Consider the following 27,390-nt stretch of genomic DNA (forward strand, 5'->3'; position numbering starts at 1 on the left):
GGCTGTGTCCAGTCTGTGTCCCCTTCGTCCTGCCTTTTTTTTTTGTGGTAGGGGGCTGCAGAAACCTCCGTGGAAGATTGAAGGGGCTGCAACGCCATGCCTCCTGCACTTTGGCTGCTGGTCTTTCTGCTACAACTGACAGCATCTTTTCGGTCTCCGGTAAGAAAACTTGGAAGCAATTTTTTAAATAAAAAAAAAATAGAGGGGGAGAAAGTGTGAGTGACACACCGGCAAAAATTGTGGTGGGGAGAAACTCAACAATACAGCTTCCCATCGGAAGCCCCCTGAAATCTGATGGGAGACCCCCCCAGAAACATTTCTCAACCGATGTGAAATTTGTAAGCATAAAGGGAGAAGGGGCTGTGCAGTTGTTTTGGGGAGGGTCTGCTAAATGGGGCACACCAATTCTCTGATCCTGAATGGGATAGATAGATAGATAGATAGATAGATAGATAGATAGATAGATAGATAGATAGATAGATAGATAGATAGATAGATAGATAGATAGGGGGGCTTTAAAAAAAACTACTGTTTCTGGATCTTTGTAATGGGTATACTATGAATTCATAAATGTTTGAACGCCGCCACACATGTCAAGTGAAATACATGTGCGTGCGTGTGACTTTAACCCTCTAGATATTGAAAAAACTTTTTCCTAAAAGAGATCAATATTTGGCAAAGAAAGGTTATTTCCTTTGGCGGTGTGCAAAGTTAAAACTCTTAAAAAGCAGAGCGTTTGGGTGTCGGTTGTCTTATTTTTCATACAAAGTCAAGAGAGAATCCAAGCTAACATTTGGGGCTGTTCTCGGCCCCGCTCAACCCCCCGCTTTTTTCCCCCAAACCTGGGGAAATTATCACAGTTTTGATTTAAAATCAGGCTTGGGCACCAACCCAGCAAAATGAAGCAAAATTTGTGGGTTTTTCTCTCTCTGTTTCTTTCTGTTTATTTAAACATTCTGGATGTGTGCAATCTGCCCTCACGTGGAGTGGGTTTGTGATGGTAGGTTAACTGAATTTTATTGGATTTCAATTATCAGGGCATAATCTTTTCTTGGGAACTTGCATCATAGTTTAAGGTAAAGAGGATTGTAAAGTTTGGTTGGTACAGTTTATAGCAATAATAGCAATAGCAGTTAGACTTATATACCGCTTCATAGGGCTTTCAGCCCCCTCTAAGCGGTTTACAGAGTCAGCATATCGCCCCAAACAACAATCCGGGTCCTCATTTTACCCACCTCGGAAGGATGGAAGGCTGAGTCAACCCTGAGCCGGTGAGATTTGAACCGCTGAACTGCTGATCTAGCAGTCAGCCTGCAGTGCTGCATTTAACCACTGCGCCACCTTGGCTCAGTTTAGTTCTCGACTTACGACAGTTATTTTAGTGACTGTTCAAAGGCACTGGGAAAAGTGACACGACCGTTTTTCACAGTGACCACCTTTCCATCATCCCGTCATCAAAATCCAGATGCTTGGCAACCGTTTCATACTTATGACCGTTGCCGTATCACGTGATCCTATTTTGCGACCTTCTGTCAAGCAAAGTCAATGGAGAAGCCAGATTCATTTCACAACCGGGGGTGCTAACTTATCAACTGCGGTGATTCGCTTAACAACGGAGGCAAGGAAGGTCATAAATTTGGTCCAAGCTCACTTATCAACTTTCTCGTCCAGCAAGAGCGGTTTTGGGCTCCCATTGTGGTCATAAGACAAGCCTTTCAGAGTTTGGTAATACGTAAAAACCTTGATAACATTAAGATGCGTGGACTTCATCTCCTATGCTGGCTGGGGAATTCTGGGAGCTGAAGTCCATGCATCTTAAAATGATGGAAGTTATTACTGTATACAATTGAGCCTCTAACTGCCCTCCGAATGACACTCAAATCACATTTTGTCTTCCATTGCTTGCAAATAAGAAAATGTGCTTCCTTGGATTGAGTAAAGAGAAGGTTTTTTTTAAAAAAGTAAAATTTGTAAGTTTAACGTTCAAGTCTTCCTTGCCACAATCTTTTATCTGTCTTCACATGAAGTCATTTTGATTTTGTGATGGGCCCTGGGTAACTTCACTTTATTTCGTTGGCTCTCCATAGGCCCAGGAGGAAAATTACGCTGAGCAACAGAACGTCTAGGTTTACAGATGTTTTTTTAAAAAAAGAGGCACTGTGACATTTATGTCACCATGTACCAAGGTTGATGGATAGCTGTAAACACGGAAATCTCTAATCTTACCTTGTCTGTGGTAAACCTCTTTTGCAAAGCTCTTAGTGCTTATCTTAGCTTACGGAATAGATGAGTTCTTGCTAACATTTTCGTGTAGTGTTTTTCCTAGAATTCCTTCACCTTTCATACTGCAATGCGCTCTACATGGGGCAGCCCTTGAAGAGTATTCGGAGACTTCAACTCGTCCAGAACGCAGCCGCGCGAGCGATTGTGGGTGCACCTCGGTACACCCACGTTACACCTATCCTCCGCGAGCTGCACTGGTTACCGATCGGTCTCCGGATACGCTTCAAGGTGCTAGTCGTAACTTATAAAGCCCTTCATGGTATTGGATCTGGGTACTTGAGAGACCGCCTGCTGCCAATTACCTCCCACAGACCCATTAGATCTCACAGGGTTGGCCTCCTCCGGGTGCCATCTACCAGCCAATGCCACCTGGCTACCACCCGTGGGAGGGCCTTCTCTGTGGCAGCTCCGGCCCTCTGGAACGAACTCCCCGCAGGGATCCGGACCCTCACCTCTCTCCAGGCCTTCCGAAAAGCCGTCAAAACCTGGCTTTGTCGGCAGGCCTGGGGGTGATGAGTTCCCTCCCCTCTCGACATGTATGGTTGTGCGACTGTTGCCTACTTTTATTATTTGTATTTTGTCTTTTATGTTCCCCCTTTTTTTCCCCTTTGAATTGTTCGCCGCCCTGAGTCCTCCCGGAGAAGGATGGCATACAAATAATAAAATACCAATACCAATGGTCCTAGAATTACCTTGAGATAACATGGGCAGCCTATAAATTTTATAAATCAAAGACATGTTTTCTTCCCAAACCTCCCATTGTTCACACCTTCTGGCTTAATCCCCTTACTTACCTCTTAACGTCCAAGTGGATATACCTACAGTGACTCTACCAATATGCATCTTTCCACCATTCCCCCCCCCCTCCCTGCTCAGGGTTGTTAAATTGTAAGTGTTAACACTCTGAGAAGAGGACCTTCCCGCTTAGACAGTTGTGGGTTGCATCTCATTCTTCTACATGATGATCGGATCAGGATCGCGGCATTTGGGACTTGAAGTGGAATGTTGGGCATTGGCTCGAGTCCTGTCTAGAAGGTTTTTTCCCCATTCCTGGTCACCCTTTTGAATTATATATTATAAGCTCCTTCTTTGGGCGAAGAACTTCCTTTGACGCTCTCTTTCTCGTGCAAACTGCTCAAGAAATAATTCAGGAATGTGCTTGTCAAGTGCTCAGTCAGTGTGCTTGCTCTGCAGTTCCTTTCTGGCTGGGAAAGAGTTTTTGCTGGCTTCTTGTTTGGCTTCACGCTATAGTAGAAAAGGTTAAATGCAGGCAGACTTCGACTTACAACTGTTTGTTTAGTGGCCATTGGCGTAACAACAACACTGAAAAAGTGACTTACGACCATTATTCACACTTACGACCCTTGCAGCATCCCCATGGTCACGAGATCAAAATCCAGACGTTTGGCAACTGTCTCATATTTATGACAGTCGCAGTGTCCCAAGCTCGACTGATTACGGGGCTACTAATGTATGATTCTGGGAAGCGGGGTTGGCAGGAGAGAACCCATAATTAGATTTTATTCTGGGGTTTCTCGGGCTGTTCATTGCCCCCAGCTGGAAGATGGCTCTGTAGTCCCTTCCCCAAGAACGATGGGCTTGAGCCGGGTGCTCCCTTCTGTCCAGCAAGAGACGAGGCTTCCACACCTCCCAAGTCACAAAGAGCATTGCCAAATTGGGAAGGGTTGAAATCCATATTTAGTTCCCGATGTGTCACTTGCGGGAGCTAATTTTAACCCGCTCTTGGGGGAGGCTGAGTCTGTTCGGAGTGAGGTCATCTCTTCTGGGGGCCCGTGACTAAGTTCACCGGCTAGAAACGCAACCGGGCAACCGCCACCTGTGAGGTCTTCTCCTAGGTGGGGACCAAGCAGAAGAATGTGCCCATTTGTTGGCCAAGGGTGGGCTGCCTAGGGAGATTCTCAGCCATCCAGATCATCATTGTCCCAATGATTGCTTTTTCTTCCCCCAAGAGGCAACTGGGCTTTCTGGTTTTTCTTCGAAGAGGTTTCACTTCTCATCCGAGAAGCTTCTTCCGCTCTGATTGAAGGATTCCATTCCCCAGTCAAGAGTTGAAGAAGCTTCTCGGAGGCTCCAGCCACCTCCTCTTCTCCTCCTCTCCACAAATCCCACTCCCTTCTAGATAGCTGACGATGGTACCTAGTTGGGTAGTGAAATGTCTGTAAGGAAACCACCAAGCTCAGAGAGCATCAAGTACCCCATAGTCATCCTTGTCTTCTTCTTCTTCTTCCTCCTCCTCCCTCCTCCTCCTCCTCCTCCTCCCTCCTCCTCCTCCTCCTCCTCCTCCTCCTCCTCTCCACAAATCCCACTCCCTTCTATATAGCTGACGATGCTATCTAGTTGGGTAGTGAAATGTCTGCAAGGAAAATAACCCATCTTAGAGAGCACTCACAGTCGCTCCCCTTCCTCCTCCCCTTCCTCCTCCTCCCCAGTCCATAAGCCCCACTCCCTTCTAGATAGCTGACGATGGTACCTAGTTGGGTAGTGAAATGTTTGCAAGGAAACCACCAAGCTCAGAGAGCATCAAGTACCCCATAGTCATCCTTGTCTTCTTCTTCCTCCTCCTCCTCCTCCTCCTCCTCCTCCTCCTCCTCCTCCTCCTCCTCCTCCTCTCCACAAATCCCACTCCCTTCTAGATAGCTGACGATGCTATCTAGTTGGGTAGTGAAATGTTTGCAAGGAAAATAACCCATCTTAGGGAGCACCCACAATCATTCTCCTTCCCCTCCCCTTCCTCCTCCTCCCCAGTCCACAAACCCCACTCTCTTCTAGATAGCTGATGATGGTACCTAGATGGGTAGTGAAACATCTGCAAGAAACCACCCCATAGTCGCCGTCCTCCTTCTCTTGGCCCCCCCTCCTTGCCTCCCGCCCCTGTCAAATAAGGCCCCCTTCATAAGCCAAGGGTGCTTGTCATCTGGGGGGTGGGGGTGGGGGGAGAGCACGGAGCGCAGCCGCCCTACAATGCAGCTTTGAATCTGGCAAAGGGGGAGAGCGTTTCTGCAAAGTTTCTCTTGCCTGTTTGCTGGAGGCTCTTAACAAATCCTGCCAGCTGACAGCTGAAAGAGCCGTGTGTGCTCTGGCACGGCCGTGCACGGGCCACCGAAACCACAAAGGCTTGGCCACTCCGGAGCCCAGATGCCAAAGCAGCGGGGAGAAAGAGAGAGAGAGAGAGCAGAGCTAAACTGTTTGCAGAAAGGGAAGAGTGGGGTTTTTTGCACCTTCCATTTCATCCCCAGGGGGGGTAGTCCTCGACTTACGACCACAATTCCTCCCCCCCCCTTCCTCAAATTTAGGTGGCCGAGTGAGACATTGGTTAAGTGAGTTTTTGCTCCGTTTTGCAACCTTTCTTGCCACGGTTGTTAAGGGATTGTGGCTTCCCCAATGATTTTGCACATTGCAAAAGGGGATCACGTGATCGTACGACAACCGTCATAAATATGATTCAGTTGCCGAGTGTCTGAATTTTGATCTAGTGACCACAGGTCGTAAGTGTGGAAAACAGTCCTAAGTCCCTTTTTTCAGTGCCTTTGAATGGCCACTAAACGGAAGGAAGACAAGAGGCTAAAGATCTTGAACCCCAGAAACTCCCCGAAGGAATTGATGGCAGCTGGAGAGTTAATCAAGGGGGAAGGGCCACACAGCTGGATTGGTCCACATCTGGGCCAGCATTCAAAACCTTTCCAAATGGGAGCGGTGTCCCCAAAGAACATGGACTTAATTTTTTAAAAAAAGATTTTTATTAACAAACATGTAAAATACACACACAAAAAAAAATTAGACGTAAGCCACATTTATACGATACAGTACGAACAGGATAATAGCAATCATCTATCAATACCGCTCAGCTTATATTATTTCCCCTTCTATTGTATTTCATTTGGATTTCACCCTTCTTAACCCTCTTATTTTACTCATAGCTATTGTTTTTGAGTTTCGTTATATTCTTTAATTGATTTTTGTTTCTGTCCTCCATCCACCTATACCATTTATCCCATATCTGGTAGAATTCTGATTCTTCCTTTCCCTGGATTTCTTTAGTTAGTTTGTCCATTTCGGCCCAGTCCATAATCTTTCTTATTATTTCATCATGGATTTTAAATATGATAGATTAGCTGTATGGATGATGTTCCCTAGTAGGGTCGGGAAATGTCTACAAGAAAACAGCTCAGCTCAGAGAACACTAAGGACCACAGTTTTCCTCCTCCTCCTTCTCCTCGCCACTCCATGAACCCCACTCCCTTGTAGTCTGATGATGCTGCCTAGTTGGGTAGTGAAACGTTTGCAAGGAAAATAACCCATTGTAAAGAGCACCAAGGACCCCATAGTCATCGTCTTCTTCCTCTTCCTTTTCTTCTTCTTCTTCCTCCTCCTCCTCCTCCTCCTCTCCACAAATCCCACTCCCTTCTGGATAGCTGATGATGTTACCTAGTTGGGTAGTGAAATGTCTGCAAGGAAACCACTAAGCTCAGAGAGCATCAAGGACTCCATAGTCATCCTTGTCTTCCTCCTCCTCCTCCTCCTCCTCCTCCTCCTCCTCCTCCTCCTCCTCCTCCTCCTCCTCCTCTCCACAAATCCCACTCCCTTCTAGATAGCTGATGATGTTACCTAGTTGTGTAGTGAAATGTCTGCAAGGAAACCACGAAGCTCAGAGAGCATCAAGTACCCCATAGTCATCCTTGTCTTCTTCTTCTTCCTCCTCCTCCTCCTCCTCCTCCTCCTCCTCCTCCTCCTCCTCCCTCCTCTCCACAAATCCCACTCCTTTCTAGATAGCTGATGATGCTATCTAGTTGGGTAGTGAAATGTTTGCAAGGAAAATAACCCATCTTAGAGAGCACTCACAGTCGCTCCCTCCCCTTCCTCCTCCTCCCCAGCCCACAAACCCCACTCCCTTCTAGATAGCTGATGATATTACCTAGTTGGGTAGTGAAACGTCTTCAAGAAAACAATCAAGCTCAGAGAGATCCCCCCAAGGGATCCTTAGATTTTATAGATCTTAGCTGAGCAGGTAAAGTAGGCGTGTCCAAACTTCGGAACTTTAAGACTTGTGGACTTCAACTCCCAGAATTCCCCAGCCAGCCATGGGAACTTTAAGACCTGGGAACTTTAAGACTGGTGGACTTCAACTCTTAAAGAGTTGAAGTCCACAAGTCTTTAAGTTCCCAAGTTTGGGCACCCCTGATGTAAAGACTGGCTAAATTTGGGCAGGAAGTAGATAAGGACAGCATTGGGCGGGGGCATGGGGAGTTCATTTGGGAGCATCAGGCTGACCCAGCTTACTTTCCTCAATCTACAAGTGGCACCTTCAAAGCGTTTTTTTTTTCCTTTGAAATTAACACACCTCTGTTCCTGGCATCTCCCAGCTACGGGAGCTAAGAAGAAAGGCCCAGTTTCCAATATTTATTCCAACCCAGTGCCCCCCAAGACTGAAGGCCGGGCTTGTTTACAACCAACGCCGCGTCTCTTTTCCCTCGGAGTTGCCTCTTAACCCAGCCGTTATTGGCTGACGGGCATTCGGGTTGCCTGCAGCCAGTAGCACACCCAGATGCCCACACCTGTCCAGGCGTGGGCAACCAGGTTTGTTGATCCTGGCTAAGCTTCAGGGCACGTCTGTTCGGTCCCCGATGTCTCGGCGGGAGAAGGCACGCTTCGGACAAGCTAAATACACCCCACGGGCTGGGCTTTCTGGATTCCCCCCCCCGCCCCCACAAGGCACGTCTCCCCTTGGCAAGGCTTGGAAAACAGGCTGCAAAATGCGAATGGGGAGAATTTGGATCCGAAGCCGTCCGCGTCTCTTGAATTATCCGATGAAGTGGTGGCTTTTAGGAAGGTGGAAAGCTACTTTAGACAACAAAGGTCCATTTAGAAGCCCCTTGATTGATGTGGAGAGGAGCTGATCTCCCGAGATTCCTGGCAGAGGTTTCCCCAGCCGTTCCTCGGGGAGCCATTGCGGTGTTTAAAAAAAAAACACGTTTATTTATTTGCACGCAAAGCACATAATCGGCCAACAAGCAATTCCGCGTCCCTAAATCCGCTTCTTAGTGAGTTGAAAGATTCCTGCGTGGACGTAGAGATGGGCTTGGACAGGTACTCCCCGGTTTAGTGGCCACTCGAAGTTACAACAGCCCTGGAAACTGTGACTTGTGACCGTTTTCACCGTGGCACGACAAAACCGCGCTCGACTAAAGCGCGCCCGATTAAACCACGTCGCTGACGTCATCAACAGGGCGACAACAGCCAGCAGCGAAAAGAAGGGTGCTTTAAATAGCGCTTTGAAAGCAAGCCGATTCAACTTAAGGTTTAGGGTTAGGTTTAGGATTAGGGTTAGGTTTAGGGTTAGGTTTAGGGTTAGGTTAAGGGTTAGGGTTAGGATTAGGGGGGTTAGGTTTAGGTTTAGGGGTTAATTTTAGGTTTAGCGTTTACAGCGTGCTTCTGTCTCCGCGCTGTTGTCGCCCTGTGATGACGTCAGCTACGCGGTTTCGTCGAGCGCGCTTTAGTCGAAATGGTGGAACCCATTTTCACACTTGCAGCATTACCGTCCCAGGATCAGAATTCAGGCGCTTGAACAACTGACTCATATTTATGACGGTCACAGTGTCCTGGGTGTCATGTGATCCCCTTTCACGCCCTTCTGGCGAGCAAAGTCACCGAGGAAGCCAGATTCACTTAACGACCGGGAGACTAACTTACTAACCGCAGAGATTCGCTTAACAACGGAAGGTCGTAAAACAGGGCAGAACTCACTTAACAAACTCCTTGCTTCACAACAGAAATGTTGGGCTCAGTTGGGGTCGCAAGTCGAGGACTACCTGTAGACTGTCGAGAAAATGCTATAAAACCCCCCCCCCCAAAAAAAAGGACACAGAGACTATTCAATGAAACAATTTCTCAACGCTTTGCTGAATTTTCTCGCTGTAGGGACATTTTTTTTTAATTACGATTTATAGGCCGATTTATAGGGAGTCGGTTCTTCCTTCCCATGGGGTAGAGCAGAGCCCAGGGGCATCGAATCTTACCTACTTTTCTTGCAAAATTGAAGGAATTCTGTGTTTTCCTATATATTGTATTGTATTGATGAATTAAATAAGAGAAAATAACTTAGTTTAAAATTGATGGCTTGTGTCCATCCATCTTAAAGTACGTTGGCTGACTGGGGAATTCTGGGAGAGAAAATCCACCCGTCTTAAAGCATGAGGACGTGGGAATTTGGGGAGAGGAGGTCCATCCATGTCAAAGCATCCTGGCTGAGGTATCCTGAGGGCTGAAGTGCACCTATGGTATCTTAAAGCATGTCGGTTGGGGAATTCTGGGAGTTGAGGTCCGTCCATCTTAAAGTTTACCAGGTTAGCAATAGCAATAGCAGTTAGACTTATATACCGCTTCATAGGGCTTCCAGCCCTCTCTAAGCGGTTTACAGAGTCAGCATATCGCCCCCCACAGTCTGGGTCCTCATTTCACCCACCTCGGAAGGATGGAAGGCTGAGTCAACCTTGAGCCGGTGAGATTTGAACCGCCGAACTGCAGATAGCAGTCAGCTGAAGTGGCCTGCAGTGCTGCACTCTAACCACTGCGCCACCTCGGCTGAGACTGAGGAAGAAGACTTCTCCTTCTCGCCCTCCCTGCTCTTTCCACTCCTTCCCCCTCTCCAAATCCCTAAAGACCCCCCTCCCTAAAGACACACACACACATCCCTGAGCATCGCCCAGCATCTTGGATGCTGACGGAGGACGCAGAATGGGAGGTGGGGGGGTTTGTAACGGGCAGACCTGCCTATCAAATTCTGTTGACGCAGCCCTCACATTTTCCTGGCTGCAGCTCCTGCGGTTACGGGCATCGTGCGAAGAGCCAAGGTAAGCTGTGAGGCACTTGGGCTGCTCACCACATACACACATATACACACACACACGCACACAGACACACAAAGAGACAGGGAATCTGTTCAGTCGGGAGGAGGCTATGTCTACGGCTGGCTTGTCAATCAAGGTTGAAGTGCTCAGAAGGCAGCTGACTCTTTGCAGAGAGCGGCGTGCAACAGATGCAGCTTTTTACACACACACACACACACAAACACACACACAGCACTCTACCTTTGGCATTGAGACCCCTAGGGTATATGCACCCCGAATCCCGACCTGTTTGTTGGGCCGAGAGGTTTTAGAGTCTTACCCGCAAATCCAGATCTCAAACCACTTCACCTTCACCACTGAACTCCATCCTAAGACACAGGGCAGGTGTCCGCACCTCTTCATTGAGTAATTAGGAAAGAAGACCACGAGAATCCATAGGTAGAAATCGAGTGTGCTTTTACTAATTATAAATGATTAGAAGCGTAGCAAAGCGAAGACTGATTATTTAGGCGCGAAAGCGATTGATATATAAAGGTCTCCAACCTTTTAAGACTTGTGGACTTCAACTCCCAGCAACTCAACTCTGGGAGTTGAAGTCCACAAGTCTTTGAAGTTGCCAAGGTTGGAGACCCCCTGTCGTCGTTAGTTGCGAAGTTGCGTCCGACCCATCGTGACCCCATGGACAACGTTCCTCCAGGCCTTCCTGTTATCTAGCATCCTCTGGAGCAGTGTTTCTCAACCTTGGTGACTTGAAGTCCTGTGGACTTCAACTCCCAGAATCCCCCAGCCAGCACCACTGACTGCAGCCTATAGAAGAGATTTGCTCTGCCTCTTTTCTCTTTGTTGGGAACAATGTCTAATATCTGGCTCGTATGACATTTACGTGTGGGTTCTGATTTTTGGACTTTTGATCGTCTTTGGAGAACTTTGATCTGACGTTGACCTTGGACTGGCTCTGGATGACTCTTCGGTATGCTTCCATTCACAGAGCTAACTTTACTTGGTTTACATTTGCTTTCTTTACATTTCTTTCATCATCATCATCTTCATTTAATGACCCCATAATCCTTTGCAAGGTGGAATCTGGAGCTAGCAGAGTGTTTTTGAATGGCTGGATGCCCTTCCTGTCGCCAATGCGGAGTTTTGTTCAGCAGACACAATCTCAGCGTCCCCAGAGAGAGAAATATCTGCCTCTACCTAGGATCGAACTCACAGCCTCCTGATTGTGTTGACATTTCTTTATTCTCTGTCAATTGTTCGGCCTCTTAAGCAACACTGAAACCCTCTCTTACCAAGTTGCCCATCATTTGTCCTCCCATCACAGTCAGCATCCTCTGGAGCGGTGTTTCTCAACCTTGGTGACTTTATCTCCTGTGGACTTCAACTCCCAGAATCCCCCAGTCACCAAGGTTGAGAAACACTGCTCTGGAGTATATTTAAGCTCACGCCGGCTGCTTCGGTGACTCCATCTCAGTGTGTAAAACACCTCTGGGTTTGTCCAGGAAGCACCCCTAGTGAATGCCCCCCTCCTTATTTTTCATCCTGGGAGACTTTGAGGGAGCCGTGAGATGTTAGACCCACCGTTCCTTTGGGGTGGGCTGCGTTCCAGGGGGTCCATCAATGTCAAATCCCAAAGAACGGCAGCCTTTTTCGCCTCCAGCCCGACCGACGTGCGCCCAGGAGCATCCAGCCTCCTCCCCCCCCCCCCCAAAAGCGTTCTGAGTTGTGTTTGGAACCGTTTTTGTGACCCACAACGTTTTCCAACTGCATCACCCACCAAAACAACCGGGCTGAATTATTAGATAAATTGTCGATTGCAAAATAAACATCTGTCCCCACCCGTAAGAGACTTTTTTTTTTCGTAATGTGCGCTAATATTTGTGTTGGGAGCCGGGGGGGAGATGCGATTTGGCATCCCGGCCGGGCTGTCCAGGAGTGCGTGTTGTGTATGTCAACGTTAAGTAGTGACTTTGCAGAGGGAAAAGGACACGTAAAATAAGGGACACGGTGTCGCCTTTCAGTCCTGGAGCGAAAAGGGAAAAAATCGCACGGTGAGCCGACTTGAAGTCTGTTTCTGGATGAGGGACCCTCCCCGCCAATGGCTCAAAACCCCTCAGACGGATCAGTGTGAATACATGGCACCTGAAAACCAGGTGGAGCTTTGATCCCACTGTTGGGGGGTCCCATCTTGACCACAACAAGGGGCACCCCCTGAGAAGCTGCAATAAGCACGATGAATGCTGAGTTTATATTAGGGTGAGCCGGCTGGAGACTTTAGGCCAATCACCAGGAGATGGTGAGTTCTAGTTTCACTTCAATCAGGGAAGCCAGCTGAGTGACTTTGGGCCAATCACCAGGAGACAGAGAGTTCTAGTTCTACCTTAGGTATGAAAGCTGACTGCGTGACTTTGGTCCAAACTAAAATTCACTTTCCCCTAGTGATTGGCGCAAAGCCACCCAACTAGCTATCATGCCTAAGGCAGGACTAGAACTCCCAGCCTCCTGGTGATTGGCTAAAGTCTGACTTTCATGCCTAAGGCAGGACTAGAACTCCCAGCCTCCTGGTGATTGGCTAAAGTCACCCTGTCTGGCTTTCATGCCTAAGGCAGGACTAGAACTCCCAGACTCCTGGTGATTGGCTAAAGTCACCCTGTCTGACTTTCATGCCTAAGGCAGGACTAGAACTCCCAGCCTCCTGGTGATTGGCTAAGGTCACCCTGTCTGACTTTCATGCCTAAGGCAGGACTAGAACTCCCAGCCTCCCAATGATTGGCTAAAGCCACCCTGCCTACTTTCATGCCTAAGGCAGGACTAGAACTCCCAACCTCCTGGTGATTGGCTAAAGTCACCCTGTCTGACTTTCATGCCTAAGGCAGGACTAGAACTCCCAGCCTCCCGATGATTGGCTAAAGTCACCCTGTCTGACTTTCATGCCTAAGGCAGGACTAGAACTCCCAGCCTCCCGATGATTGGCTAAAGTCACCCTGCCTACTTTCATGCCTAAGGCAGGACTAGAACTCCCAGCCTCCCGATGATTGGCTAACGTCACCCTGTCTGACTTTCATGCCTAAGGCAGGACTAGAACTCCCAGCCTCCCGATGATTGGCTAAAGTCACCCTGCCTACTTTCATGCCTAAGGCAGGACTAGAACTCCCAGCCTCCCGATGATTGGCTAACGTCACCCTGTCTGACTTTCAGGCCTAAGGCAGGACTAGAACTCCCAGCCTCCTAATGATTGGCTAAAGTCACCCTGTCTGACTTTCATGCCTAAGGCAGGACTAGAACTCCCAGCCTCCTGGTGATTGGCTAAAGTCACCCTGTCTGGCTTTCATGCCTAAGGCTGAACTAGAACTCCCATCTCCTGGTGATTGGTCCACCACCCATCTCCCCACATATCCAGAAGGGCCCTATAATTTTCCCGGTCTGAATACGCAGATAATTTATTACTGTAAAGTCCCGATTGTCCTTGAGAATGATTTAATGGTTGATATTGGGGGCTCAGAAGGACCGAAGTCTTGAAAGACCCTTTACAGAAGCAGTGCCCCCCCCTCCAACCGAGATGTGGGAGACTCTTTGGGGGGGGGGGGAGTTTGTGTCTACACGGTCCAGGAAGGGCTGTCCGAATTCGAGACCTGGCTCTCCTCGAAGACACAGGAGCGCCTGTCAAGATTGATGGGTGACCTCATGTCTGCATGATGAGAGCAACATTCAAAGACCCCTTTTATAGAACAAAGCTGCGTTTCTCAAACTTGGGCCACTTGGAGCCTTGGGGGTGGCTGGGTGGGCGGGGGACTTCAACTCCCAGAATTCCCCAGCCCCGGCTGTCATGTCGAAAGATTAATCCAACAGGTGTCTCAAAACGCAACCCAGGAGAATTCAGCTGGCGAAGCCTTCGGCTTGGCATGTTTTCTGAGCTAGCCCTGCTTTGAAACCTAGATTTAACCATAGTTAATTGCTGGCGGGCTGTGGGACTGCCTATCCTGGATGGTGCAGACCCCAGGTGGACCCACAATAGATAGAATAGAATATAGAATATAGAGAGCATAGAATATGGAGCATAGCATAGAGAAAATATAGAGTAGAATAGAGAATAGAATAAAAAATGGAATGGAATAGAATATAGAATATAGAATATAGAATATAGAATATAGAATATAGAATATAGAATATAGAATATAGAATATAGAATATAGAATATAGAATATAGAATATAGAATATAGAATATAGAATATTGAATATAGAATATAGAATATAGAATATAGAATATAGAATATAGAATATAGAATATTGAGCATAGCATAGAGAAAATATAGAGTAGAATAGAGAATAGAATAAAAATGGAATAGAATAGAATAGAATATACAGAGCATAGAATATGGAGCATAGCATAGAGAAAATATAGAGTAGAATAGAGAATAGAATAAAAAATGGAATAGAATATAGAATATAGAATATAGAATATAGAATATAGAATATAGAATATAGAATATAGAATATAGAATATAGAATATAGAATATAGAATATAGAATATAGAATATAGAATATAGAATATAGAATATAGAATATAGAAAGCATAGAATATGGAGCATAGCATAGAGAAAATATAGAGCAGAATAGAGAATAGAATAAAAAATTGAATCGAATGGAATAGAATATAGAATATAGAATACAGAATATAGAGAGCATAGAATATGGAGCATAGCATAGAGAAAATATAGAGTAGAATAGAGAATAGAATAAAAAATTGAATGGAATAGAATATAGAATATAGAATACAGAATATAGAGAGAATAGAATATGGAGCATAGCATAGAGAAAATATAGAGTAGAATAGAGAATAGAATAAAAAATGGAATAGAATAGAATAGAATATAGAATATAGAGAGCATAGAATATGGAGCATAGCATAGAGAAAATATAGAGTAGAATAGAGAATAGAATAAAAAATGGAATGGAATAGAATAGAATAGAATTCTTTATTGGCCCCCTCTAAGTGTGATTGGACACACAAGGAATTTGTCTTTGGCGCAGATGCTCTCAGTGTACATAAAAGACAAGATATATTAGTCAAGAATCGTAAGAGGCAACACTTAATGGTAGTCATAAGGTACAAATAAGCAATCAGGAAACATTATCAATACAAATCGTAAGGATACAAGCAACGAAGGTACAGTCCTGCAGTCATAAGTGGGAGGAGATGGGGATAGGAACGATGAGAAGACTAATAGCAATAGTAACGCAGCCTTAAGTGAATAGTTGGACGGTGGGGAGGGAATTATTTGTCTAGCAGAGGGATGGCATTCAGGAAAAAAGCTGTCCTTGTGTCATCAGGGCACCTCTGCCTGTTTTGCAGTTCCTCATCTCGGAGGGTGGCCAGGAGCGGCTGCCATGCCCGGCCGAGTGCCCCCCGCATGAACACGGCCGCCCCCTGTGCGCCTCTGACGGGAAGTTTTACCTGTCGCCCTGCGCCTTCCAGGAAGCCAGGTGTGAACGTCCAAACCTTCAGGTGTGGCCTCGCTTCCGCTGCCGAGGAGCTGCCCAGCAGGATAACAACAGTAAGGATACCAAGAGTGAGGAGGGGGGAATCGATGTGTGGGGGGGAAGATGGCAGGGAGGTGCCCCTGGGTCAAGTTGGGACAGATGTGGGAGATAATTTTGGGGAGGAAGGGTGGCTTTCCCCAGGTGGACGTAGCTGTGAAATTGGTGCTGCAGTGAGGATTGATTGATGAGCAAATTGCTTATTGATATTCAACTTACGACTGCAATTCTCCAGACTGGCCCCGATGGCCGTAACTGTGAAACCGTACAGTGGTGTGAATTAATTGTTGATAAGGACTTGACGTCCACCCTCTAAAAGTCGCCAAGGTTCAGAAACTCCGCTTCGATGTCCGATCTTGACTTGTGTCTTCCTCCCGTTTCTTCTCACAGGTGCCAATTTGACTCGGTGCCAAGAAGACCGAGCGGCTGCCCTCGCCAAATCCCGGCGCCAGAGCCACGCCCTGTACGTGCCCGAATGTAGTGAGAATGGCGCCTTCCTGGAGGTGAAGCTCTTTCTACGTCTTCCTTACGGCACCGGGCGAACTTCCCGTTGTGCCCGATCTTGAGTGGCTCTCGAGAGCAAGACGGGCAGCAAATGCATCTAATCTATACAGTATATATAAAAATGGCGTGCTGTGTGTGTGTGTGTGTGTGTGTGTGTGTGTGTGTGTGTGTGTGTGTGTGTGTTTCAGCATAACTCTGGAACGCCTCCAGCAATTTCAATCAAACTTGGTACACAGATTATTTACTCTCTGGAAACAAATACTATGGGAGGGTAAGACCTAACACCTCTCAAGGTGTGTGTTCTGTTAAGATGCAGCCTGTTGTGCCTTCAAATGGCTTCTACTGTACCGCCGTAAAATGGCTTCTGCTGTACAGCGCAGCAGAGTTGCCATGGTAACAGCTTCACAGTATTCCCCCTGGTAAAGGGGGGAAATCCAACATTAGAAACTACGTATGGTCCAGACATTTAGAAATTATCTTCGGTCCAGACATTTCCCCCCCTATAAATAAATACTTGGGCAAAGCGGGAGTAGCAGCTACTCAATACATAAATATTCTACGGCAGGGGTGTCAAACTCAAATTCGCTGAGGGCCGCATCAGGGCGGTGGTTGACCTTGGGAGGGGGCGTGGCTGACTGGGTGGGTGTGGCCAGCTTGACGCCACTCCCCAAACTGCTGGCATGTTTCCCCTTCGCCCTGGGTAGACCAGGCGGAAGCCATGCTGGCCCCTTACCATGGGCCGGATCCAGCCCACAGGCCTCGTGTTTGACACCCCGGTTCTACGGGCTCCTTCGGCGCTCAGGGTGAAGGGCAGCCAATGGGGTGCCTGAAATGACATTGTGCCTCTGCCCTCAAGCTCCGGGCTTTGGAGGGTGTGGTTGTAGACCCCAAATTCTTTGACTTACGACCACCATCGAGCCCCAAATGTCTGTTGTCAAGTGAGAGATTTGTTAAGTGAGTTTTGCTCTCGTTTACGACCTTTCCTGCCACGGTCGTTAAGTGAATCGCTGCAGTTCTCAAACTAGTGACACGGTTGTTCAGTGAATCTGGCTCCCTCCCCCTCCCCCAATTGACTTGGCTTGTCAGAAGGTCGTAAAAGGGGATCACGTGACCCCAGGACACTGCAAACGTCATAAATCTGAGTCAGTTGTCAACTGCCTGAATTCTGACCATGGGGACGCTGCCATGGTCATTGAGTGTGAAAAACGGCCGTAAGTCATTTTTTTTGTTGCCAATGTTACTTTGAATGTTCACTAAATGAACTGCCATAAGGCGAGGATTACCAGCAGATGAGACTATAAGGATGCCGCAATGGCCGTGTGTCACAAGTCACGTTTTTATGGCCATTGTAACTTTACTGGCCGGATGCTCCTCCTGTCACCGATGCGGAGTTATATTCGGCGGAGAGATTGTCCACGTGACCAGACAGAGAGAAATATCTGCCGCTACCTGGGATCGAACTAGCAGCCTCCTGATTGTGAGGCAAGAGCTCCACCTCCAGGCCACTGCACCGCCCGGAGAAAATAATTGATGATTGTTTTAAATGTATTAATTAATAAATTTAGTAATAAATAGTTTATTAATCCATATCCAAAGTGAGCTATAACACACACGGCCATTGCAGCATCCTTATAGTCACCAGCAGTCTCTAAATGAATGGTCATAAGTCGAGGACTTGCCTGTATCTCTTTCCTGGGCGCATCCCCCTCACCCCTTCTCTCTCTCTCTCCTCTCTGCCCAGGTCCAGTGCCATAAACAAACCGGCTATTGCTGGTGCTCCACCCCGGAAGGCAAGCCCATCGCGGGAACTTCTGCCCTGAACCAAGCGCCCAACTGCACAGGTGAGGCCTTCCTGCCCTTGTCTCACCTCCAGCCAGGCTCCTGGGGGGCTGATTTTGGGGGGGGGGGCGTGGGGTGTGTGTGGAGAAACAAGGGATTTAGCCAAGATTTATTTTCCTGGCTTGGAGGGGCTCGGCTGCTTTTCTGAAATAATGAATGCAGAGAAAACAATTTAAAAACCTTTTTGGGGGGTCTTTGAATGACCCCCTTGCATTGGGGTGCAACTGAATCCTGTCGCCAATGCGGAGTTATATTCAGAGGAGAGATTCTCAACATGCCCAGAGAGAGAGAGAAATATCTGCCGCTACCCAGGATCGAACTAGCAGCCTCCTGATTGTGAGCTCCACCTCTAGGCCACTCCACCGCCCGGAGGAAATAATTGATGATTAAATATATTAATTAATAAATTTAATAATAAATAATTTAGCAATGCATTAATCAATATCCAAGCAAACTCCTGGGCGTCCCAACAAAAGATCAACTAGATATCCAGATTAGATTTAAGAGCAGTATTTTTTCAAACCTGGCAAAGTATAAGGCAGATGGACTCCAACTGCCAGAATTCCCCCAGCCCAGCGCACATTGCCGGAAGTGCCGATCACAACAGTGCTTATAAATCGAGGACTGTCTGTAAACCTTGGTTAGTAACCCTTCTGTTTCTTTCGCTTCCGCCCCAAACCAGGAATGGATTCAGCGGGAACCTCGTGGCAAGATGCCCATTCTTCCAAGCGAGGTAAGTCGCCCTCTGCTTGCTCTGGCGCCCGGCGACTGTGCGTGGTGTGCCTAACTTGGTTTGGTGATTTAACCTGCATTGACTGAGGTTCAAACTAACCCGGTTTAGCGTGTCGTGGGGATGTAGCCTCTAGAGCAGTGTGTCTCAGCCTTAGCCACTTTAAGACGGGTGGACTGCGAGTCCCAGAATTCTTAGCCAGGTTCAGGAATTCTGGGACTTGAAGTCGACCCACCTAAAAATGGAGGAGGAATTCTGGGACTTGAAGTCCACCCACCTAAAAACGGATAAGGAATTTTGGGACTTGAAGTCGACCCATATAAAAATGGAGAAGGAATTCTGGGACTTGAAGTCCACCCACCTAAAAATGGATGAGGAATTCTGGGACTTGAAGTCCACCCACCTAAAAAGGAATAAGGAATTCTGGGACTTGAAATCCACCCACCTAAAAATGGATGAGGAATTCTGGGACTTGAAATCCACCCACCTAAAAACGGATAAGGAATTCTGGGACTTGAAGTCCACCCACCTAAAAACGGATAAGGAATTCTGGGACTTGAAGTCCACCCACCTAAATATGGATAAGGAATTCTGGGACTTGAAATCCACCCACCTAAATATGGATAAGGAATTCTGGGACTTGAAATCCACCCACCTAAAAATGGATAAGGAATTCTGGGACTTGAAGTCCACCCACCCAAAAGTAGAGAAGGAATTCTGGGACTTGAAGTCCACCCACCCAAAAGTAGAGAAGGAATTCTGGGACTTGAAGTCCACCCACCTAAAAATGGAGGAGGAATTCTGGGACTTGAAGTCCACCCACCTAAAAATGAAGGAGGAATTCTGGGACTTGAAGTCCAGCCACCTAAAAATGGAGGAGGAATTCTGGGACTTGAAGTCCACCCACCTAAAAATGGAGGAGGAATTCTGGGACTTGAAGTCCACCCACCTAAAAAACGGATAAGGAATTCTGGGACTTGAAGTCCACCCACCTAAAAGTAGAGAAGGAATTCTGGGACTTGAAGTCCAGCCACCTAAAAATGGATAAGGAATTCTGGGACTTGAAGTCCACCCACCTAAAAATGGAGGAGGAATTCTGGGACTTGAAGTCCACCCATCGAAAAGCTGCCCAGGTTGAGAAACGCCGATTTACAGCTACCTTGCAGAAAGTTACAGAAAGGGGCCTTTTGGATTAAAAACGGAAGTCGTTTTCTGCATTCCTCCCTTTAATGCCTTCGGGGGGGGGGGTGTTACTTAGCAGGCAGAAGTTCAACCGATTGAGCTTCTTCTGTCTTAGGAAAGCCTACCCCTGTTGGGTTTTGAGTTGGTCCCTTCCCTCAGTTTGCGTCCAATGTAGAACCCCGATGAGCCTTCGTCATCGACTTGAGGCACCCCCTGTAGCTCTAAAAATCAGGGGTCTTCAAACGTGGCCACTTGAAGACGTGTGGACTTCAACTCCCAGAATCCTCCAGCCAGCAGAGCTGGCTGGAGGATTCTGGGAGTTGAAGTCCACACGTCTTCAAGTGGCCACGTTTGAAGACCCCTGCTCTAAATTCTCTCCCTCTTTGGACAGAGAAGATGACATTAACCCCTCTGTAATAGCTGCCTTCCACCTCTTTTCCTCCCTGAACGCAGAAGAAGGTGTCGCCCCCCGGCCTACTCAGCCAAGCCCCGTGCCCCGCAGGCAGCCAGGTAGGTTGAGTCCTTCCTTCTCCCCCCCTGGTCCTTACCACCCAGGCCACCGCCCTAGGTTTTGGGGTGGGGGTGGGGGTGGATGAGCTGCTCGGAGTTGCTAGAATCGGACGGTTGTGTTGCACGGGTGTGTTTGCAGTGCTAGGCAACAATTGCACAATGCATGCGTGAAATGGAGACACCGAATGTGGACTTTTATACCATGGCTGAGTCACCCTATTTTCCTTCCTTCCTTCCTTCCTTCCTTCCTTCCTTCCTTCCTTCCTTCCTTCCTTCCTTCCTTCCTTCCTTCCTTCCTTCTTTCCTTCCTTCCTTCCTTCCTTCCTTCCTTCACTTTTATACCATGCCTGAATCACCTATTTCCTTCCTTTCTTCCTTCCTTCCTTCCTTCCTTCCTTCCTTCCTTCCTTCCTTCCTTTACTTTTATACCATGCCTGAATCACCTATTCCCTTCCTTCCTTCCTTCCTTCCTTCCTTCCTTCCTTCCTTCCTTCCTTCCTTCCTTCCTTCCTTCCTTCCTTTACTTTTATACCATGCCTGAATCACCTATTCCCTTCCTTCCTTCCTTCCTTCCTTCCTTCCTTCCTTCCTTCCTTCCTTCCTTTACTTTTATACCATGCCTGAATCACCTATTCCCTTCCTTCCTTCCTTCCTTCCTTCCTTCCTTCCTTCCTTCCTTCCTTCCTTCCTTCCTTCCTTCCTTCCTTCCTTTACTTTTATACCATGCCTGAATCACCTATTCCCTTCCTTCCTTCCTTCCTTCCTTCCTTCCTTCCTTCCTTCCTTCCTTCCTTTACTTTTATACCATGCCTGAATCACCTATTCCCTTCCTTCCTTCCTTCCTTCCTTCCTTCCTTCCTTCCTTCCTTCTTTCCTTCCTTCCTTCCTTCCTTCCTTCCTTCCTTCCTTCACTTTTATACCATGCCTGAATCACCTATTCCTTCCTTCCTTCCTTCCTTCCTTCCTTCCTTCCTTCCTTTACTTTTATACCATGCCTGAATCACCTATTCCCTTCCTTCCTTCCTTCCTTCCTTCCTTCCTTCCTTCCTTCCTTCACTTTTATACCATGCCTGAATCACCTATTCCCTTCCTTCCTTCCTTCCTTCCTTCCTTCCTTCCTTCCTTCCTTCCTTCCTTTACTTTTATACCATGCCTGAATCACCTATTCCCTTCCTTCCTTCCTTCCTTCCTTCCTTCCTTCCTTCCTTCCTTCCTTCACTTTTATACCATGCCTGAATCACCTATTCCCTTCCTTCCTTCCTTCCTTCCTTCCTTCCTTCCTTCCTTCCTTCCTTCCCTCCCTCCCTCCCTCCCTCCCTCCCTCTTTCTTTTCTTTCTTCTTTCTTTCTCACTCGCTCTTCCTTTTTCCCTCCTTCCTCTCTCTCTCTCCTCCACCTTCACTATTTTTATCAAGAAACTAACAAACATATCTAATACTCCTTCCTCCCTATTCTTCCCACAACAACAATCCAGTGAGGTGGGCTGGGCTGCAAAAGAGAAGGACTTGTCTGAAAGTTATTCAGCCGGCTTTCAGGCTTAAGATGGGACTAGAACTCCCAGTCTCCTGGCGATTGGCCCAAAGTCACCCAGTTGGCTTTCGGGCCTAAGGCAGGACTAGAACTCACTGTCTCACACCAGCGATGAATCTAAATATACATGAAAATGAATGTAAATCAGTGGCAGTCAGCTGAGCGGGCAACTCAGCTGTGTGGGTGGTGGCACAGCTGCCCTTAATTGGGGTAGGGCACCCTGCCCTATGTTGCGAGAGGCGGCTCTCTCCATGTGGAAGCCTGGCAGGATTAAAGATGGACCAGGAGACCCTTTGGGTGTGGCAGGATGGGCCGGGGGCAAGGGTGGGGCAGGAGAAAAACGAGAAGGGCCATTGGGTCCCCAAAGAGTTGGGTGGGATAAGAGGGGTTTCCAGATGCCACGTTATTGCTCTAACCCCCCACCTCTGCTTCTGTTTCCTGCCAATTACTCTGCCTCCCTGCCTCCCATCACGGATCCCTCGCTGCTCCTCCGTAACCCAGAAGGCACCACCTTGCCTTTCCTGATCCCCATCATCCTCCCGGATTTCAAGACCAACCACACGGCTAAACCAGCCCAAGGTGAGCCCTGTTTTCTTCTTACTAATGTTATTTATTAAATTTACATGCTGCTCGGGTCACTCTAAAAAGCGACTCTGGACAGCTGACCATTAAATAGCAATAGCAATAGCAGACTTATATACCGCTTCATAGGGCTTTCGGCCCTCTCTAAGCGGTTTACAGAGTCAGCATATCGCCCCCAACAACAATCCGGGTCCTCATTTCACCCACCTCGGAAGGATGGAAGGCTGAGTCAACCCTGAGCCGGTGGGATTTGAACTGCCGAACTGCAGAACTGCAGTCAGCTGAAGTAGCCTGCAGTGCTGCATTTAACCACTGCGCCACCTCGGCTCTTAAATTAAAGTTATACACGTTATTTCTGCCCAGTGCCAGATCTGTCCAGAGTCCGGATTTAGGAATTGACTCCTATTTATGACGGTGGCAGTGTCACATGATTCCCCCTTTGCAACCTTAACAGTTAACAACTGTCTTGCTTAGCAACGAAAAATTTGGGGTCAATTGTGGTCGTAAGCCGAGGACTATCTGAACCATCCCGGTCAAGTGGTTCTCCAGTCTATTTTGGGATAATCATTTTAGCATTTGATAAGAAAAATCCGCTTCATCCTCCTTGTAGTTGACTCCACCTGGAAGGTGGGGTCAAACGTGCCATCGGTTTAGAATTGTTGCGTTCCCGCAAGAGAAACAAGCTCAGATTCCCCCATGAATTCTGTTGATTCTTATCTGGGACCACTTAGTAGATCAGATTCTTGCGTAGAGTTAGAACGCGAACTCAACTCTTGGGTTTCTCTTGCGCTCGGCGCTCCGTCCGTGCAGAGTACCCGCCGTCGTGCGAGCAGGAACGTCGGGGAGCCATCCACGAGGCCCGCCAGCACCAACAGGAGGGCACCTTCATCCCGGAGTGCGAAGGCGATGGCACCTACAAGGAGGTGCAGTGTCACCAAGCCACGGGCTACTGCTGGTGCGTGCGAGTGGTCAGCGGCCGTCCCATCCCAGGGACTTCTACCCGGTCAGTGCCATACCCATCTTGAACCCAGACTTTGAAACTGAGAGAGCCCCTTTCTCCTCCCCTGTGTTCAGTGACACCCCCTAATTTTGGGGTCTCCAAACTTAGCAACTTGGTGGCGTAGCTGAGAGTTGAAGTCCACCAGCCAGAAAGTTGCCAAGGTCCGAGACTCCTCCATTAAACCAGTGTTTTTCAACCTTGGAGACTTTAAATCCTGTGGACTTCAACTCCCAGAATCCCCCAGCCAGCAGAGCTGGCTGGGGGATTCTGGGAGTTGAAGTCCACAGGACTTAAAGTCACCAAGGTTGAGAAACACTGCATTAAACCCCCTGTCTGAAACTCCCAGCATTCCTATCGACGACTGAGGAATTCTGGGAATCGCAGTCCCAACACAGGCTGGGAGAAGTTGTCGGGAGCAGAGTTTACAGAAGACAGGAAAATTTGGGAGAGACCCAAATCTGGACTGCCTTTTTTTTTTTTCAGTTCCTAATATCCCCCTAAAAAAGGGGGGGGCTCCCCTGGGAAAGACGGAGAGGTTTACTGCCCCCAAACAGCCTTCTGTTAATTTCTCCCCGTCCTTTTTCCAGAAACTTTCCCCCGGACTGCGAAGCTGATACAGCGACCAAGAGCACGGAAATCGGGTCCTTGTTCCGAGATCGGATCCTGCCAGGTAAGTCCGAGCTGTTTCCTTACGTATAAAAATGCTAAGAAGGAGACGCCTTTGTTTTCAACAAGGATACGTTTATTTTCGGTCAGAAAGGTTCCTTTTTTTTTTTTTTTTATATCTTCCCAACCAGGCTGTCCCGGGTCCAAGAAAACTCAATTCCTTACCCAGCTGATCAAGGCGTTGAGTTCCCACATGCTGCAGTCAAGGCTGATGACCATTCCGTACCGCAGGTAAGTTCGGCTCGCCCGTCGCGAAAAAAGGAAGCGTGCCTTCGGTCGGTGAACCGCAGAATCAAAGATATTGTGCAGCGTTTCTCAACTTTACCGTCGCTGGATTTCAACTTCCACGGTTCCCCAGCTGGCCCTTCGAACTGGAAGATGGGTGGACTTCAAGGTGGTGGCTAGGGGATTCTGGGAGTTGGAGTCCACACCCCTTAAAGCTGCCAAGATCGAGAAACATGGGAGTTAGAGTGAAGGTGAAGTGGGCGAAGGGAGGGCCGTACGCCAAACTCAAGCTTTGGGACCTGGTTCATTTCAGAGATTTTGGTAAGAGCGTGTCTCCAGTTGGCATATAGGAACCCTGTAGATTCCGTAGATAAATTATATTGTCTGGAGCAGTGTTTCTCAACCTTGACAACTTGAAGATGTCTGGACTTCAACTCCCAGAATTCCCCAGCCAGCATTCGCTGGCTGGGGGATTCTGGGAGTTGAAGTCCAGACATCTTCAAGTAGCCAAGGTTGAGAAACACTGGTCTGGAGGATCCTGGAGACCCAGACACACACAGCTAGGCAGAGTTGGGGGAGAGAGGAAGGTAGAAGGGAGGGGAAGGAAAGGGGGAAGGGGGAGGAAGAAATGGAGGGAGGTAAAAGGGAGAGGGAGGGAGAGAGAGGGAAGAGAAGAGAGACAGAGAGTGAAGGAGGGAGAGAGTAAAGGGGGGGAAGAGGGAGAGGAAGAGAAAAAAACAGAGGGAGGGAAGGGAAGGAGGGGGAAGAGAGGGAGGGAGAGAAAGAGGGAGAGGAAGAGAGAAAGGCAGAGAGAGAGAGAGGAAAGGGAAGAGAGGGAGGGAGAGGGAAGGATGGAAAGGGGGAGAAAAGAGAGGGAGAGGAAGAGAAAAAGACAGAGGGAGGAAGGGAAAGGAAGGGGAGGGAAGAGAGGGAGAGAGAGAAAGAGAGGGAGAGGAAGAGAGAAAGGCAGAGAGAGGGGGGAAGGGAAGAGAGGGAGAGAGAGAAAGAGGGAGAGGAAGAGAGAAAGGCAGAGAGAGAGAGAGGAAAGGGAAGAGAGGGAGGGAGAGGGAAGGATGGAAAGGGGGAGAAAAGAGAGGGAGAGGAAGAGAAAAAGACAGAGGGAGGAAGGGAAAGGAAGGGGAGGGGAAGGAAGAGAGGGAGAGAGAGAAAGAGAGGGAGAGGAAGAGAGAAAGGCAGAGAGAGAGGAAAGGGAAGAGAGGAAGGGAGGGAGAGGGAAGGATGGAAAGAGGGGGAGAAAAGAGAGGGAGAGAGAGAGAAAAAGACAGGGAGAGAGGGAAGGGAAGAGAGAGAGAGGCAGAGAGAGAAAAAGCTTCAGGGCCATGAGCTGGGAGGCTATGGGTTCAAGTTCGGCCTTAACCATGAAAACTGGCTGGATAACTTTGGGCCAATCACCAAGAGACGGTGAATTCTAGTCCCACCTTAGGCATGAAAGCCAGCTGGGTGATTTGGGGGCCAATCACCAGGAGGTGATGAGTTCTAGTCCCGCCTGGGGGGTTTCGGGGCGAGTTGCTCCCCCCTCACCCCAACCTACCTCCCAGGGTTGTTGTTGGGAGCGTTACCGCTGCCGTCTTGACTTGTACCCACAATTAGACCACATTAAAAAAAAAAAACCACGGGCCACGCTCTCGGCAGGTTTCCGGATTCCTTGGCGGCCCCCAGCCTGGAGGACCGGGCCGTGCGCTGGCAGTTCACCCACCTGGACCGCGACTTCAGCAACGGCGTGAGCGAGAGGGAGCTGCGCCCCTTCAAGCTGTACATGAAGCAAAACGCCCGGCCCAAACGTTGCGTCCGGAAGTTCCTGGATTACTGCGATCTCAGCGGCAACAGGTTGATCTCGCTGCCCGAATTCAGAGGCTGTTTGGGGCTCAGCTAACACTCCGGTGGGTATTTTGGGGCCGTGGGCTTTTGCAGACCCCCCCTCCCCTTTTCTACTTGCAGCTCCGGGGAAGTGAGGGGGGGGTACATGAGACACCCCCCCCCCATGTAGTTCCTGGGACTCAAAAGACGACTGGCACAAGGTCCCTCCGAGAGGGCTTGGACACGGCCCTCTGCGTGTCTCCCAGGAACGTCTTACAGCTGGTCCTCGACTTACGACCGTTCATTGACTGACCATTCCAAGTTATTACAACAGCAACTAGAAAAAGGATCTTCTTGACCCTTTTTCACACTTACGACCATGCAGTCTCCCCATGGTCAAAAGCCAGCCACTTGGCCATCGATTTATATTTATGACGGTGGCAGCGTCCTGGGCTTACGGAATCCCCCTTTTGTGACCCACGGTTGCCGAGCGCCACAGTCACGCGACGGTGAAGGTGGAACGACCGTTGTAAATCTGAGAACCGGTCGTAAGTTTCTTCCTCGAGACCGCTGTAAATTTAAACCGTTGGGAGACGGATGGCGGTACATTAAGGAGGGCCTGTATTTTGGTTGATTGATTGATTGATTACATTTATATGCCGCCCTTTTCCCCGAAGGGGACTCAGGGCGGCTCACAATTCAATCAGGGAAGGGGGGTACAGACAAAAAATAAAAGACGAAACATAACAATACATAATTTAAAAACACACAACAGTCATATCATTCGAGACGGGGGCAACAGCTCTTTAGCCCCAGGCCTGTCGGAACAGCCAGGTTTTAAGGGCTTTGCGGAAGGCCTGGAGGGTGGTGAGGGTTCGAATCTCCACGGGGAGTTCGTTCCAGAGGGTCGGAGCAGCCACAGAGAAGGCTCTCCTCCGGGTAGTCGCCAGTCGACACTGGCCGGCGGATGGAATTCGGAGGAGGCCTAATCTGTGGGATCTAATCGGTCTGGTGGAGGTAATTGGCAGCAGGCGGTCTCTCAAGTACCCAGGTCCAATACCATGAAGGGCTTTATAAGTGACGACTAGCGCCTTGAAGCGTATCCGGAGACCAATAG

The 27,390-nt window shown here is 48.4% G+C and overlaps 1 protein-coding gene across 2 annotated transcripts; it reads left to right on the forward strand.

Annotated features, from left to right (window-relative positions):
- On the forward strand, positions 1–26,408 carry LOC148042884 (SPARC-related modular calcium-binding protein 1-like). 2 transcript variants are annotated; one of them, XM_087727539.1, is made up of 11 exons: positions 1–159; positions 15,504–15,705; positions 16,079–16,191; positions 17,934–18,033; positions 18,714–18,764; positions 20,397–20,453; positions 22,484–22,561; positions 23,375–23,567; positions 24,152–24,234; positions 24,362–24,461; positions 26,109–26,408. In XM_087727539.1, exons 1-11 carry the CDS (start codon positions 97–99, stop codon positions 26,347–26,349), a joined length of 1,281 nt encoding a protein of 426 aa, XP_087583665.1. In that variant the 5' UTR covers positions 1–96; the 3' UTR covers positions 26,350–26,408. The 2 variants fall into 2 exon arrangements, with proteins under 2 accessions (XP_087583665.1, XP_087583666.1); XM_087727540.1 differs by lacking the exon at positions 20,397–20,453.
- The last annotated feature ends 982 nt before the right edge of the window (positions 26,409–27,390 follow it).

This window comes from Thamnophis sirtalis, unplaced genomic scaffold (assembly GCF_051295495.1).
Source record: "Thamnophis sirtalis isolate CommonGarterSnake01/CBP01778 unplaced genomic scaffold, rThaSir2_p1.2 scaffold_13, whole genome shotgun sequence".
Classification (NCBI taxonomy): Eukaryota; Metazoa; Chordata; class Lepidosauria; order Squamata; family Natricidae; genus Thamnophis; species Thamnophis sirtalis.